Source organism: Gymnogyps californianus, chromosome 2 (assembly GCF_018139145.2).
Source record: "Gymnogyps californianus isolate 813 chromosome 2, ASM1813914v2, whole genome shotgun sequence".
Classification (NCBI taxonomy): Eukaryota; Metazoa; Chordata; class Aves; order Accipitriformes; family Cathartidae; genus Gymnogyps; species Gymnogyps californianus.
In genome coordinates, this window is record NC_059472.1 from 41,181,932 (window position 1) to 41,199,111 (window position 17,180).

A 17,180-nucleotide genomic window follows, 5' to 3' on the forward strand; every position below is an offset into this window, starting at 1 on the left:
TCCTTTCCTCAAACCATTTGCTTTTACATGCGCAGAGGAAAAAACTATGCAACTAAATCCAGATGCATCGGAACTGATCCTCCAAAGGGGTCTAAACTATGTGTACGAGTAAAGCTTTGTTTCTTTGGATTTTAATTAGAAGGTGTGCAGGGGAATGTCTATAATTTGAATCGTTTTAGTTGCAATCAGATTCTCTTCAAATTCCCTGGAAGGTGTCCCACTAGTTGCAGTAGAAATTGATTGGAACACTAGTCTGGGGTAGTTCTGGGAAAGGGTGAGGATAAGGAAAAGGTAGAAATGAGTGTTCCTGCTGTCTGCAGGTGGTTCATGTGCTTGAACTGGTGATCAGGCTATAATGAAACTAATTTCATTTGAATTTACTCATTATATCCATGTTATAGCCATTAGCAATAAAACTAGAGGTGAAAAGATGACCAGATGAATGATAAATGAGATTACAACAATTCTATGAAAGCAAAATATAAAGCACTTTGAGGGAAAAAGTTACATAATCTGGAATACTCATGAATTTTATACATGTGACTAAGTCAGATGGTGTCAACATTTGGATTATCAAAGATGGTAACTAAAATTCCATTTTTTCATGCAAAATCCAATATCTCTGTGTATCACAGAAGCTGTAATGATGGATGGACTGAATTAAATTGGCTTTTTTTATAGTACTTTTCTAATTTTATGTTACAGGTCAATGGTGGAGAGAAGAGACCTGCTTCAGATATGGGAAAGAAACCCAAAACTCCCAAAAAGAAGAAGAAGAAGGACCCAAATGAGCCACAGAAGCCTGTGTCTGCCTATGCATTATTCTTTCGAGACACTCAAGCAGCCATCAAGGGCCAAAACCCCAATGCTACTTTTGGTGAAGTCTCTAAAATTGTAGCTTCAATGTGGGACAGCTTAGGAGAAGAACAAAAACAGGTACAAAATGTGCTGTAGCTCAGAGGCTTTGTTTCAGAAAAGTGTTATCAGGGTCATCTAAGCACTGTAGGCAGCTTCTTTTGTTTGCTGGGATGAAACTTGAATATGTGCCATCTCAGGAATATGGTTTAAAGAGGCTGAGATAAGGAGAGTATCGTTTCATTTCTTCTGTATGAAACCACTAAAAGATTGTTTTACTTTTGGGGTGTGACACAAGCTTTAGGGTTATATTTAGGATTGTTTTATGCTGAAATTGGTGTGCCTAAGATTTTATGATGGCATTGTCCTGTCTACGACAGTGTGGTGTAGGAGGACCTTGCTGCCAAAAATTGCATCTGTGCAGTGGGACCTGACATACATCTGAGCTCCCAGCTGCAGATGTTTCCCTGCCCCACGATGCCAGAAGGGGAGCTGGGCTCACATCTTCTCCCGACCCACCTGGCTTTTATGAAAGGAATTACAGATGCGTTAACCCAAAGAAACCTAGGGTGGACCCTGGCAAATTGACAGTGTTCTGGGGCATCCTCCAGCATACATGTGGGCTGTGGAAATCGCATCCCGTAGTTACTTCCATCTTCCATGGAAAGGTCTTGGTTCTGCAATGAGGTTGGCAGAGCTGGATCTGAACCTTTGCAGAAATCCTTCCAAGTCAGTCAGATGCTATGTAAAAGTGGGCAACTCTGGAAGCTCATCACATTCATGTGGTGACAGTTGGCAAATACCACTCATCCTCGCCGTAGCATACCATTGCTTTTCTGTTGTTATTGGTTGCATTTTTACTAACTGCGAACAGAATGGATTGGGTAGATAAAGAAATGGGAATTTTAAGAAAGAAACAGATACGGAGGGAAAGGATATGCTGAGTGAGAGTTATATTGGCTGCAGGAGACCTGGGTGGGGTTTGATGTCAGCACAGAGAGAGGAAAAGTACTGGGACAAAACTGCATCTCCTTCATTCACACTGAGCATATTATTATTACACAATTATAGTTAATAAGGCTAAGAATTAAAAGAAAAATATTGCTATGATTTTTTGGTAGGTAAAATCATTTGGACTTGAAAAAAAAAGGTTTTCTTTGCTAATAACTGGATGGTATAGGTATATCTAGATCCCTGTTAAAGATAACAGTCTAATAAGAATCAAAATTTGGCACTCATTGACTAACTAAAAAAAAAAGCTTATTCTGTCTAGTATCCACCGTTGAATAAGGTCAGCATTTGGAAGGTTTAGCTGGAGGAAAGGTAACTTTCTGAACACAGGGGTCAGAGAATTCACTTGGCCTGGCACATTAGGGTTATTTTGTTGTGTTGTCTATTCCTTCTGCCTTTTTTAATATGTCCAGCAAAGGCCAAGGTTACGTCCTTGATCTGACAGGTTGTTTAGACGTTCCCAGTACCGCAGTTCTCTCATAGTCAAACATTAGTTTTTGGGATCATGATGATGAGTGTTCACTTTTGACTCAGAAAAAATACTGACTATGCTTTTAGTTAAGTTCACAAGCAAGAGGTTTTGATGCCGTCCCTCCTTGTCCTGTGTACCTACCCAGAATCACTCCCCATGTTGAAATCTGCACACCCAAACACATACCTCAGGAGTGCTCCAAATAGTTAAATCTGTATCTTGACCCATCTTGCGTGCCTGTGGGATTGTGGATCCAAATTTTCCTGAAATGATGAAAGGCAGAGACCTGGACTTATCAAGAGTTTATTAATCTAGTTAATCTTACATCTCTCTAGTGATGACACCACGCAAGATCTTGTGCTTGGTTTTCTCCACCATTTTTCATAATGACCCTTAATTTGTGGCTGTTGCAGTTTTTCCTTCCATAATATTCACTCTGCTTACAAAGCACAAAACTTGACTTCATGAATAATAGTCCAAGATCATATAATGGAGATAAACCTAAAAGACTATAAAATGCACATTTCGTTTGAACTTGTCATGTTAGTAGTACCAGCAGAAAATTGAAGTCTTTCCGTAGAATTCTGTTTAAGAAAAGTGCATAAAACCCTAAAATTTCCAGCTTTAACTTGGATTTCCTAATCGTGGTTGAAAACAATAATTGAATAAGTCCTACACTGGAACAGCAGAACAAAATTTATTTTCCTTATCTCTGTTGTCCTTAAGTTGGAACACAGCAGAATGATGTGTTATGGAATCCACATGACACATCCATGAAAAAATGGCTGCAACTAGATTTTTAAGCCAATTATTCCAAGAGTTTGGGTTAGCATATCTTTGTTGCTCTTTGACTCATTTTGCCTATTCATTATCATCTATTAAGCACATTGTTAAAACTCCAGGCCCAGGCCCTTTCTAATCTAGGACTATATAAAAAGAATAAAAGATAGTCCCTATTTAAAAAAATTGGCAATCCTATTTTCTAGAATAAATTTAAACTCATTCTTTATTCCATTAGGGATCTAATAGTACAAAGTAATGATTACAAGACATCTTAACTGACTAGATAGTCTGTATTTTAAAAGCCTAATTTTTCAGATCCAGAGCATTAGTAACTGTTATGAAACCTATGTCTCTACTAGGAAAATTGGACTCTAAAAATACAAATGATTAATGTAGCATTTGGAATTTGGCATTGAAGAAGCTTCAGAAATTCAAAAATAGTTAAATAAAGAAACAATAACATCATTAGAGAAATACTTTATTGATGAATTATACTTGCTGAAAAGGATTCAATTATCATAAAGCTTCTGGCTTTTATGTTTTGGAAGCTAATGCTTATTCTGGAATTTAAATAGAATTATGTTTCCACATTATGTTTCCTGAATTGGAACTCCTTTTACTATTTAAATAGTAAATATAAATGAATCAGAAAGTAGAACATAATGCAGCTATTGAAAAAGAAGAATAACCTCATGTTTTCATCCCAAAATGAAATCTTTGTTCCTATGACCTGAGCCAGCTTTTTCTGAAATGCATAGAATTCTTCTTGTTTATTCCTGAAGATTGACCACAGAATAAATAAAGGTATTTATTTATGAAACTCAGTACAGTAATGACCTAAGGGCAGTATATGTATGTCCAAGCCTTTGCAAAAAAACTTTGATAACCTGACATATTAGACTGTAGCTTGAAAGGGTTTGTGCAAGAACCACATATGTTTTTCAAACTGTGAAGAAACTAGGAAAATGTTGTTTGAGAAAATAGGATTTGAATGACAAAAAAGGAAACGTTATTATGAACTAGATGATGGTGGGTGCCTTACTGAAGTTAGGGGGGAGTTATACTTAAAATGGATCACACTTTGATGCTCTTATCATGAGAATATTGCAATTTATTAGATTAAAGCAGATACCAGGGTACTTCCACTCTCATTTTACCATATGAAGACATTTGCATTTTTGGGTCATATGCTATAACTGTTCCCATTAATTTCTGAGTGTACAAGGGCCATTTACAAACAATGCTGGTGTGTGCCTGTGTTTTGTTTGTCCAAACCTATCTACACAGAGGAGTCTAGAAATTAAAGGGACTTTAGTGGTCATGGTGGACTTTGTCATGGTTTCTTCTCAAATTCTGAATTGGGTACAATAATTACACATGATCAGAAGCAGGGACTGTGCATTTTCCTTCATTTTTCACTGTAAATGTTTTCTAAAACTGTTCACATTAATAAACCTGTGAATGGAAAGCAGCTGTAGCAGAAGTATGTTGAGGTACATTCTCCTCAGTGCTGTAGCCATAGCACAGGGATATTTTCAGTGGCTTTTCTAGTTCCTCTCTTACAATCACAAACACTGTTTTCTCCTTAGTCAGTACTATACTTCTGTGCATCCCGTTTTTATAGCTTATTTCTGTACATCTTTGCCCTTTGCACACATTTTTACGGCAAAGGGGAGAAAAACAGCCCCCAGGAAAGAGGGTTCAGCATGCTAAATGGTCGAGTCTCTGGCTTTCAGACAGAACACTGGTTCAAACTGGGTAAAAAGGCTACTTAGGTCATTTTCTGTCCTTAGATGAAAAAGGAAAGTCATTTTAAATCAGTACCAGATGTGTGTGTACTAAATGAACCTTAAGTTTCTAATTGGAGTCCTAGTAAAGCTGTAATAGATGTGGCAAATTACAAACAAAATGTTCTTGTTTACATTAGTGTAACTTTAAAACTTCAGCCAAAGACCTTAATAAATGTGCTATTATTCTAAAAATGGAATTGAATGTCTATTCAACATTCAACAAAATTAATCTCTGGTGTAACTTCAGTGACTTAACTGGAATTCTAACAGGAATGAATTTGGCCTCCTATGAACAGCTTAGTGTGCGTACATGCGTATGTGTGTATATGTGTTTCTGTGTGTTTACTTAAATGTTGCACTGGCCTTGCAGCGGGAAGAAGGATGGATTTACCTAGGGGACCCAAAACTTAACAATCAGAAGAAGCAGGTGAAGCAACTGTTTGAGTGCTGTAACATATGCCTTCTTTCAGGCTGCAAAATTCATACACAGTAATGTTAGCTGCAACAGTTCAGCTCAATAGCAACACCTCATTATTTTATCCCTCAGTATTTATTCCTATGTTTGACGCCTCATGAAATTACTGTTAATGTGTTTATATAAGGGCAGATCTGACACAAGTGGGAAGAATTTAATTTCCCACTCATTCTTTCCTGCTGATGTGTCCTCTTCCCCTGGTAGAAGTGGCAAGTGTAAATAGTTAATTTGCTTCAATTACGAGCCTGTCCTGCTAAATTAGAAGCAGCAGGAATATGAAGAGCCAGAATTATACTTATGAGGCAGCTGACAAATCCTCGGAGCTCACAAAATCAAATCATTTACTCCTCATTGGTGCTCAAAGACCCACTAGATAAAAGCTGCAGTTTATTCTTTAACATCTGATGGAACTTGGATTGTATATTACCAATACTTAAGTAAATTAAGTCTTCGTGCATTAGTGTCAATGTTTGTGATGCTGTTACCATTTTCGCTATAACCCACAAGCTTTCAAGAGTTTCTATTTGGTCACTAAAAATAACCCAGACTGATTTGGGCATGAAAAATAACAAAGTGTGTTTTATAAGTTTCTCTTTCGATCACAGGGGAGTTTGAGACGTAGCAGCACATTATCCAGTGCCAGGATGAATCAGGTAGATCAGGAGGGGGTTTACAAGTAATGCTAGCCAACACTTCGTGTCTCCAAAGCTTCTCTCGTGACATGAGACACCGCAAGTCAGATCAAGATGGATCCAAGGTCAGTGTTTCAGGAGGCCTTGGCTCTGCCTGGCCTCTGGGGACACCTAACCTAGCTCCTCCTCCTTCCCGGGGTGTGATGCCATGTTGCTGTCCTGTCGCTTGACATGACAAATGAGCTCATCCCATGGGTGGAAGAGCCATCGTGTTCCTGTTGTGTGGCCGTGCATGTGGGGTGCCCAGTGTCAGGGTGTCAGACAGTTCAGGGGACTACAGTGTGGCTGCTGAAATAGCTCCAGAGGATAAGCAGACTGTCGGGTCAAGGTAGTCAGTAGCATTTTGAAAACATAAAGTTACAGTTTGTTCACTCATATATGCTCATATACTCACACAGATGTTTGTTTATCTACCTCTTGTTCCCCCTTTAAAAAGGACATTTTTTTTTAATTATTATCTCCGTGCTAATGAAGCAATCTCCAAGGAATAACTTTAGCACACTTGTAAGAGGATGAGAATATACCTTCAGTTTAGTAGATAAACAACCACACAAGGTTTAAATTCAGCTTTGTTTTATTTTTGTAAATGAGAATAGGAAGCGAAGGCACATCTGTGTGTGCACACTGCCAAAGTGAATTACAAGCAAAATGGATTCAGGAATAGGCACAACAGACAGCAACCTTACACCTCCTCTCCCAGCTACCTGCACCAGCAAAGTTGCTTTTACCAGTGTTGCACCTTCGGCTTGTTTGGGAGATCCACTGTTCTTGACAAATTTCTGTACTAAAATTGCATCTCTACCCTTTGAAGCTCGAGACAAGTGCGTTAAGAGTTTAAAACAACTGATCCTCACCCTGGTGTCTGCTCTTTCTCCCTTCCTCTGCAAGCAGCTGGGCTTAATGAGCCAGAACACAAGTGGGCCAAGAATAGACACGCGTACACACAGATACAAACTCATGTCTATGTATATATATATATGTACATATATATAAATTTGTATCTTCAGATTGTTCTATTGCCCTGGCTTCCACAGGGCCAGACCTTGAACGCCTTAACTTCCACTGACTTCAGAAGCGGGCAGTGTCAGGCCCCCTGTTTGCAATGAATTTTTGCTGCAGGACTTCTGGCATCTGGCGCCTCCCTCTCCCACCCACAGCTGAGCTGAGCAGGACCACGCTGTGCACTCGGGATGGGAAACCTTCCCCTCTGCCGCAAAAAAAAATGAAATTAACGTAGGTCACCATAGGAGCTGCCGCATCTTACTCTGTATAGAGTAATACAGGCTATCGTCTGCTGGCCTCCTGCCCAGCCCACCTGGCAGCTTCATCTTCCTGCAGCCTCCCAGGAGCACTGAAGTCATGGAGAACATCAGACACCCCCCTGCCCGGGGTGAATTTCTGATATCCATTTGCTACATACATCAGACACAGCTTCTAGATAAATACCGCACGTGGCCGCCGAGTTATGAGCATTGACTGTAACTGCACTTCTCCTTCTTGTTGTACTTGGAAGGAGTTGGGCCAAAAGGACCCTGGATTTCAAGTACTGCCACAGCAACATGCATAAGTTATAGTCTTAATTTTCTACTCATTCTTCGTCCCCACCCTTTATCTATACATTCAAGCTTGATAGGAACATGGCTTTAAATCATTTGTGTACAAAACTGGATTTAGGCCCAATTATTATGCTCCATTCATGCTCACATCCTTATTTTTAAAAAAAAAGAATACCAGCAAGTGCAAATAATCACCACATAAATCATATGTTTAATGTAGTTTGTTTTGTACCCAACTTTCATCCAACGTGCTTCTGTTAAAATGTACAGTCCCGCTCCTATAAGCTGCAAGCATTGAGCCTATAAGGTCAAATTTAGGCCTGGCGCAAATGGCTGCAATTTCCAGTGATCTCCATCAAGTCTCACTGTTTGTGCTAGAGCTGAATTTGGCCTGTGATCTTTCCCCTGCATGCCAGAAAGACTGAATTCTTTCCCCTAAGCCTCTAATATGTCGTCAGTGTCTTTTTCATGCTCTACAGTCAAAGAGACTGCTGAGCCATATAGCTAGCCCTGGGCCTCTTTCTGTTACTGTATGTACCTAGATTAAAAATCAAATGGTAACATATTTCAGTATCCATTAAGCAATTCTGAGGATTTTTTTTTCTGACTGCTGTGGGAATATCTCTCTCCATATTTTAGACGCGTGTGTGCAGCTCTAGGTGCCTTTGCTGCAAAATCAGAAGATTAAAACTAGAGATATGTCTCCCACTTGGAAAAAATACAAGTTTTCTCTATGAGCCTAGGTATGAGGGCCAGGAACGACACTCTGAATGTGGAATTTAATTCTGGATTGCAGCCTACTGTATTTTATCAGATGCCATTCCTGTAACTGTAGCCTGTGAAAATGATACTCCCATGGGTAATAACACTGCGGAGACCAAAAAGACAAAATCGGTCATGTTGCTTTTTGATTTGCTATTTTTGCATATACCATTTTCTGGGCTTTATGGAACACTTTCATCAAAACAAATGTGGGCACCTTTACATCGTTTTAAAAAGACAAATATAACTTGCTTACAAGTGTCAGCTCTAAGGAGACATCCACAAGACAAACTGAAAACTTCCCCTTCTTTGTCATCCTCATACCAGCTATTTAGGCAAAGCCAGGGAAGTAGCATGGTTCTTCGTAATGTGCTTTGTCAGCTAGGAGACACAAAGCTTTTTCAGACTACCATGAGGCACAAATTCTGAAAGTCTCTTTTTCTCCTAAGAGCATCAGTCAGTTTAACTCACTGTCTCCAAGTCTCTAGTATCAAAGGGGACTGTAGTCAGTGGTGCCTTCTTTCATTAGCACCTGGTATTCAAAACTGAGGACGTTTGCAGATGTTTGAGTGCCTGTTTTGGCTCTTGTGATGATGACTGGAGGAAGGGAGATCTGTTTCCCTAAGGGAACAAGGGTGCAAGCCACATGGGACAGGGTAGGAGTCCTGCTGCGTAGTGTGTTGTGATGTGTTGATAATCCTCCACAAGCAAGTTGAGAGGAAGTTCATTGGGAAAAGATGACTAACCAACCAGAATAAAAATTTGGCTCAAGACATTGAGTATACTTCAGTTATATATATCAGTGATGAGTTTCATATTATCCAACATGGAGAAGAGCACAGGAGACACAAAGTCTGCCTCAAAGAATTTGTGATCCAGGAAGACAAGAACTAAGCAGCAGTTAAAATATATAAAGCAAAACATGACCAGAAATTGGCATCATAAAACAGACGTGCAGATATTCTACTGTGGTTTTAATTTGGTAAATCTAGTATTTGTGAGTGCTTGTGGCTAACCATATAACTGACAACCCCTCTATCTCCAAATGAAACTTTGGGGCAGTCAGTTTAAAGATGTGTATTTGTACTAATAAAAAGAGTTCAGCCCTCGATGTAGGCTGCTACAGCACTGGTAGCCCACATGTATGGTCAGCCCTGGGAACCTGAGCCAAAGGGTGCCAGTGAAATGGCCTGGGGGCTGGTACCAGGCTGTTACGTTAACAATGGGGGAGCCCAGGGCATTCGTTTTCCCCCATGGCCTAATTCAAATGCTATCTTATATCCTTATATGCACAAGGTAGAGTTTCATACTTACTCCTTTTGGAAAGTATCTTCTTCTATATTGCTTCATGCTTTGCTAAACCGCGTAGGGGAACTTGAAGCTACCTTACTGGGTGCACTTTGGAAATGTAATTAAATAGTAAACTGAGAACCTGTGTATTATGCTGTGTAAATTTGCATTCGTGAAGCACAGTAGGAAAATAATGCCAGCAGCTTCCATTTGTAGACAAATGAATGTAATCTTGGTGTTTTGGGGTTTCTATAACAAGCTGAAGAGAGTAAGAATAAATTAAGCTGACCCACCCTGCATATACAGAAATAATGTTTTTTCTGCCAACATTCAATTTCCACAACTGGGACTATATAGAAAATAAAATATTGTGTAAGGAAACAAATCTGCTGCTGAATCAGAATGGGCCTTTACTGCCTGAATGACAATCAGTTGACATTCAATTATCATGTTAATTGAATTAAAGCAAGCTAGAAATGACTTAATTCCATAAGTATATGCTCCTGTCAAGTTACTTCTTTAATAATTGTTGTTTGCTTGAGGGAGGAGGGTAAAATGACCTTATAAGGGATTTCTGAGATGTTAAAAATAAAATTAAATATTGCCATTATACACTATAGATAAGCAACAGAACAGAAGCCTGCTTCTTCTTACAGGAAAAATGTTAAATGTATTATTGGAAATTATGCGTTTCATAATTTGGCACTGTCTTAAGCATGAAACTCAAAAGACCTTCAGCCATTTTCTAGAGCACACTTGAATGATGAGACAAACCTTTTGCCTCCCCAAAAGTACTGCAAAGATGCAACTATGTTATACTTACTACAACGCAAAACTATTTAAGCCTGAGGGCTAAAAATTCTCACAGCTGCAGAAAAAAAGAGGTTGGGAGGGGCAGCTGACTTGCTCATACCTGTTTGAGGTGCTGCTACAAATGCTGAGGCCACTCCCCACTTGCCCTGCCTTCATAAGCCCCCAGTACAAGTCTAGTCTAGCACAAAGTCATTGAACTGGTACACACTGCCAGGGCCACATTAATTTGCCTTCAGAGAAAAATATTGACAGCCAGACCTTGTTGTTACTCATGAAAATGAACAACTCCCCAGGAAGGCAGAACTTACCCTGAATTTTAGTATAAGCCAGGACCAATCAGAATTTCCTAAACTAGCATGAGGATCGTCAGCCCACTTGTATGCTGACTTAAACGGTGGGCATCTTCAAAAGGACAACAGCATATACACAGTGAGAGCTCAAGCTGTTGTCCTCAGAGGACATGCCAATGCCCTTACAAGGACGAAGTGGGGTGAGCTGACCACCCTCCAGACAAGCCAGCCTGCAGGGACCATTCTGGCCAATGCAAAACATCAAAGCAGGCTGGGGTCATCAAAAACCTTTCCCCATCCAGTAAGGACTTTTTTACTATAATGACCTTCTATTACATGGTTAATGTTTATATTACCATGGAAGACATGGTGTTCATATAACTATTATTGGCTCACCAGCAGACCCAAGAAAAGAGAGCAAGACAATGTGTACACTGAACATGGTAGATGTATAGGTAGGAAATAATTAAATAACGGCTGTATGATGACGTACCTATGAAGTGGTGATGTTTTAGATGGAGATTTACAGAACTGTTGTTAGCTTCATATTATTGAGTTAACCTTGTGCAATATGACTATTTGAGGGAAAAATCAGGTCGCAGAGGACTCTTTCAATATGCTGTGACTGTAAGAGCACAGCAGGAGTGTATATTTTTTATATTTGTGTAATGCAAAATAAAACCCAATGTGGAAGCAGTAGATACATGATCTTTTGAAGATCATTATTCTGTGTAAAATTCTTTGTTCAGCTCTGTTTTTTAAACTGGCTATCAGAATGATGCTGAGGCATTGCAATATACAAAGCAGTATAACTTAGTCTTTGTTCTGTAGGTCAAGCTAAATTCATTTTAGCAGCTAGGAACAGATTGTTGACTAATTTTTTATTCATTTTCAAAACAAACAGTACATTTCCCTAATAATCACAAGCGATTACAACTTCAAAAACAAATTGCTACCATTTTTTTTGCAAAACAATAGGAGATCAGCCAACACTATATATTTATCTTAATCTGGAGGAATTACAAGGGTGCACAGATACAGTTGCACAGCTAAAACCAATCTTCTTTCCTCTCTGTCTTTATATTTACAATTTTAGAAGCCTAAGACTTCTCTGTTTCCATTATGATCTTTTGCTTCCCTGGGAAGCAAAATCTTTAATCCTTTTAGGCAGCCTCTGAGTTTTGCTAGCTCGTATCTGAGGTTTGTCCTGTCTCTGAAAGCAAAGCCTCAGTGAAACAAAAAAATGTTTCACGAGCACATTCTTTATAAAAATGGTGTTGTACTGGATCCTTCCAGCCTGATACTACTACTCTCATGTCTGCAACTGTATTGTCCTCTGTGTGTGCACTCTGTGCTGCCAGGTCCTCTCCATTACGGGACTGCTGGTTTTACTAGAACATTGGAAGATCAAAAGAGATCACTTTAAAGTTTCATGAAGTTTATCCTTCTGGGGAGGAGATGCATGTGTGTGTTTTTCAGCTGTGGAATTCAGGAGAACACCCCAAAATTGTCATAAATAGCTTTGCCCATCTTTTACCTTTGAATCAATAGCCCAGTTAACTAGGCAGTGTGGAGTGGGAGGGGGAAGGTGGATAGTCTTCACTCTCTTCATGAAGGCTTTCCACAGGTGCCCAGGTTGTGCACTTGGCTGGAGAAGTGGACAGCAGAGACTCAAAGCTGCAGTTCCGTTTTGTGTAATGTTGTGAATCCCAAATGCCCATGAACACATGAATTAACCTCTGCCATGTGACTTAAAAATTGTGAAATATAACAGCAATAAAAAAGTAAATTTTCTCTCCCTTTATTTGTCTCCCTTACTTTTAAACCTTCCGTTTAGATGTTTTTTAAGCTTTTCCCTGCAACAAGGAAGGCTAGGAGTCAATCCTGCTTAGTTACATGAAGCCAAGATGCTTGCATGACTCCTAAATCTACCCTTTAAAACATGAAGTAGTGAGAAACATATGATAATATTTGCAAAGACAAATGCTGACTTGTTCCCGAATCTGTCACTGACATGGCTAACAGCAAGTCATTAGCAAGGCTCCATGGGTCAGAAACTGGTTCTCCTCCTGAGAACTTTCAACCCTAAATATCTATGTATGCTTTTCTAACATCATGTTATTGTAGTGCTATGAGGTCCTGCCTAACCCTGCAGATAATCTTTGATCTTGAAATCTGGGCAAAATTGAAGTGATTCTCCAAGCTCTTTAATCTATTATGAGATTGTGCACATGCCGCATTTAAAATAATTTGGTGAGTTGAGAGAAATGTACAGAAATAGATCCATGCTCCTGAGAAGTTAATTAGACCGATATGGGATCAAGACTGGAATAATGACTAACATTTATTATCCTTAGCAGCTCCATGAAGCTTCTTTGACTGCCCCCAACAGTTTATCCGGGGAAGAGAGAAAGCCTCTTGGCTGATCTGTGTGGTGCCGTCATCTCCTCCTTCATTTAGCTCAAATGTCTTTCTGCACATTCTTGTCTTCCCCAGAGGGTTTAAACTTGTCTCACAAGTGGAAGCCACTGGAGAGGCCCACGCCTGCCTTCCCCATTCCTAAAGGTCCCATTTGAAAGTACGCCCCGCGCTTCACTTTGAACAATTAAACCTGAGATGCTATGAGGGATATTGTTTTTTCAGTACTGCTGGGTAGTTAAAGGGTGTTTCACAGTTGGAACAATATTTTCTTTAAAATATTTGATGTTTATTATTTCACTCTTTAAGCAATATGAGGAGGAAAGGCTGTTTACTTAGAACGACTTTATGAAGATGCATGAGACACACCGGTGATATATAAAAACAAAACCAGATTAATTTACCAATGTGACACTCTTTGTTTTTAGGTATACAAAAAGAAAACTGAAGCTGCCAAGAAGGAATATCTGAAGCAGTTAGCTGCCTACAGAGCAAGCCTTGTATCCAAGGTAACACATAATGTATATACATACACACATATATATAGTGACATATTGCAAACCATTTTCAGCATTTATATGGTGCTGAGCACCATAGTATTTAGTGCAAATAGCCTTCTTTGTTACCACCTTAAACTTAGGTTTAAGGTGCAAATGCTCAATAAACACAGTCATTTCTTCATGAAAAGATATCCTTTCCCTTCTGGTCATGGAGACAGCACTTCTCCAGGCTGGGAGTATCATCGCAGTTCAACAGAGGAAGGAGATACCAGTAAAAAGACCTCAATATAACAAACACGCCATGCCGGGCAGTCACTGTTCTACCTATAAGGGAAAAAAACATATCATACACAAAATGCCTGGGTTTGGTTTTGGGGTTTTTTTGAGTACTGTTTTTTACCTTGCAATCACAGTACAGAAAAAGTCAAGCTCAGCTCACATAGCAAATTTTCATAAGAAAATGTGAATTTCCATTTTACATCCAGCAAGAAATTTGTGTGAGCACAGCATAGGTCACCATAAGGCTCTTATACTGGAACACACCAGTGTAACCCCAGTACACAGCTAGTAGCAATTTTCTAAATTGATTTATACAAACGTTCTTAGTGCCCATAATTTTGTAATAGACTCTTTAAAATTTGTAATAGACTTTAAAATATGCAGAAGAATGTGAAATTACTGCACTGTCAATGTGAAAAACCAATTGAGCAACTTCAGAGTCATACCAGTTAGAATCACTTGGTTTGAGTCTGTCAAAACAAATTTAGATATATTTTGTTCTTACATAAATAAAATTCATTATAGAGGTAAAGATGGCAGTATGAAGGACTGGCATATATGACATGAGTAGGACTTTTAGTTTTAAGTGTTTGGGGTGGTTGGTCCTGCATTATACTTCTCTGTATATTATATTAATTTGTACACATTTTCAGGGGAAGACTATGTGATTAGCCATACAAGGACCTTTCATGCATCCTTCTACATTATCTTAGTATTTGGTCAGTGAATTTAAAAGTCTGAAATATGGGTGTTACCTCATTCATTTCTGAGGGTTGTGTCTTATGCATTTTAATTTTATAGCTACCATCATAAATACTGATGCATTTAATTAAAGTGATTTACAGGGTACCTTTAATTTCTGTCTTAGGGCTGTTTGGTTCTAGAAATACTCATTACCTTCAGAAAGGGTACCACATGCACACAAACAAATTTTTTTGAAATAGCCTGCTTATTGGCAAAAGATAGGTCTAAAAATCTCAAAATATTCCAATAGGTTTTGAAGAAATGCATGAAGCCAACTTTTCACTTGTGAAAATAACTTGGATGTCATTACTCAGCACATCATGGACTGTTTACATAACATTTTATATAGCTTAATTTTGAAATGGCACATATAGAAAACCCGAGATTTTTATTTTGGTTTTATTTTTTTTGGAAAGAGAAAAAAGTATATTATGGCATTTTCTGAGGTTTGTTTTTAGAAAAAAAAATTAAAAGATTGTTCATCAGTTCAGCGCATGAAGCCATTTGCGCATATATTTAAATTTGTTGTTAGTCAGAAAAGCACTGGAGCATTTTCTTAACTTTTAAGCAATTATTTAAATTTTGCCCATAATGTAATGTTTTCCTCTAGTATGGAAAGTATCAAAATATAAACTTAATGAAGCCAAGTACTAATCGCTTGCTCTCATGAACACACTCAATGAATCCAACAGAGCTGGCATGTAACTAAAACAAGTCCATTTTGGAATAAGAATGTAAAATACCCAGATGTAATATTATATCAGTATATTTTAAATTATCATTATTAAATATTTATATGGCACCAGAAGAGCTGTAGTTCTTTAGACAAGCATGTAAGCATGAAGAAATATATATAATACATTATTAAGATTGTTTGGAGTCCATCTGCTCTTTTATGTCCATGTGTTATATTATCATCCATAAAAGCTACTTTTAGAGAATATTATTAAGATTCCAAGACCTCATTCTCAAAAGTTAAGACATGCCAAAAGCAACATACCTTTTCCAAAAATGCTTTTATACAATATTAATGATTCGCTCACATGGTATGTTTTAAACTTTATACCGCACTCTGTGTGAGTCCTGTTTCAAACGCTTATAATCAGGTGTTCACCCTGGGAGCTCCTGTGTTGTATTTACTGCATGTTGTTTAACCTTGCTTCTTTATAGGATTTTCTGTGCTGCTCATCCCAGCAGTGTTTTAGTGTAAAGAAATTCTCAGTAATACTCTGGAGCAGGAAGTTTGTATCGTCCTTATTTTCAAACACAACTAAATCATTGTGAAATCAGGTTTTCTGTAATTTTGGATGTCCTGCTTGGGACGTCTAGAACTTCATTTTTCAGAGTATTTGACCAATATTACACCCTTCATGTTCACAGCAGAGCTCCAATGACTTCAGGGTCAGCTGGCTGGCAGCTATGAGATGTTCAGTTGTGCTTCACATCACATCAGGACATCCTCTTGCTATCCAAATTATAGGAGTTACCCAATTATCAAACTTTCTTCCTTCTCCCCTCTCAGAGGACTCTGCCTGTGGGAAGAGGCAGGCACAAGCAGGCAAGGGTGCTGCTCAGGTCCCCTGTCTCCAGCTCAGCAGGTGCCTCACACTTCCCAGAACAACTGCTCTACCAGTTTCCTAACTTTTGAAGACTGATTCTGCCACTTTTTCATGAAGTATTGCCAGTTTTTAAACGAGTGAGTGTAGGGCTTGTATGTGAGTGTTTGTGTATGTTTTTCTGCATTTATTTGCAAGTCTTCATTTTTCTGAAAAGCAAAGGAATGAAGATATACCATGTTATACCTGAGTGGACCAGACTTGCAGTTGAATTCACTGCACCTATCTTGGCCATTTGAGATGCTGGAATAGCCAGAATAGAAGATTGCAGAGAAATGGGGTAAATCTCCTTTTGCCAGGAGATTTCTTAGCCTCTGCCTGACAGCAGAATAATGAAGTTCAGGAACATTGGTTTCCATCACAAGCTCTGGGGCGGGAGTGGAGTATCAGGTGGGGATGGCGGGGTTCTCCATGATACTCAGCCCTTTGCCTCCTCTCCTCTCCTCTCCTCTCCTCTCCTCTCCTCTCCTCTCCTCTCCTCTCCCTCTCCCTCTCCCTCTCCCTCTCCCTCTCCTCTCCCTCTCCCCTCCCCTCTCCTCCCCTCCCCTCTCTCCTCCCCTCCCCTCCCCTCCCCTCTCCTCTCTCCTCCCTCCCCTCTCTCCTCCCCTCTCTCCTCCCCTCTCTTCCTCTTCCTCTTCCCCTTCCCTTCCCTTCCCTTCCCTTCCCTTCCCTTCCCTTCCCTTCCCTTCCTTCCCTTCCCTTCCCTTCCCTTCCCTTCCCTTCCCTTCCCTTCCCTTCCCTTCCCTTCCCTTCCCTTCCCTTCCCTTCCCTTCCCTTCCCTTCCCTTCCCTTCCCTTCCCTTCCCTTCCCTTCCCTTCCCTTCCCTTCCCTTCC

General features: G+C 39.4%; 1 protein-coding gene across 1 annotated transcript in view; it reads left to right on the plus strand.

Moving 5' to 3' along the window:
• The window catches only part of TOX (thymocyte selection associated high mobility group box), a 223,609-nt gene that overhangs the window by 184,712 nt on the left and 21,717 nt on the right, over nt 1-17,180 (plus strand). Inside the window, exons 5-6 of the mRNA XM_050892407.1 lie at nt 706-936; nt 13,636-13,716. Coding sequence (XP_050748364.1) covers nt 706-936; nt 13,636-13,716 — 312 coding nt within the window. The remainder of the gene's footprint in view (nt 1-705; nt 937-13,635; nt 13,717-17,180) is intronic.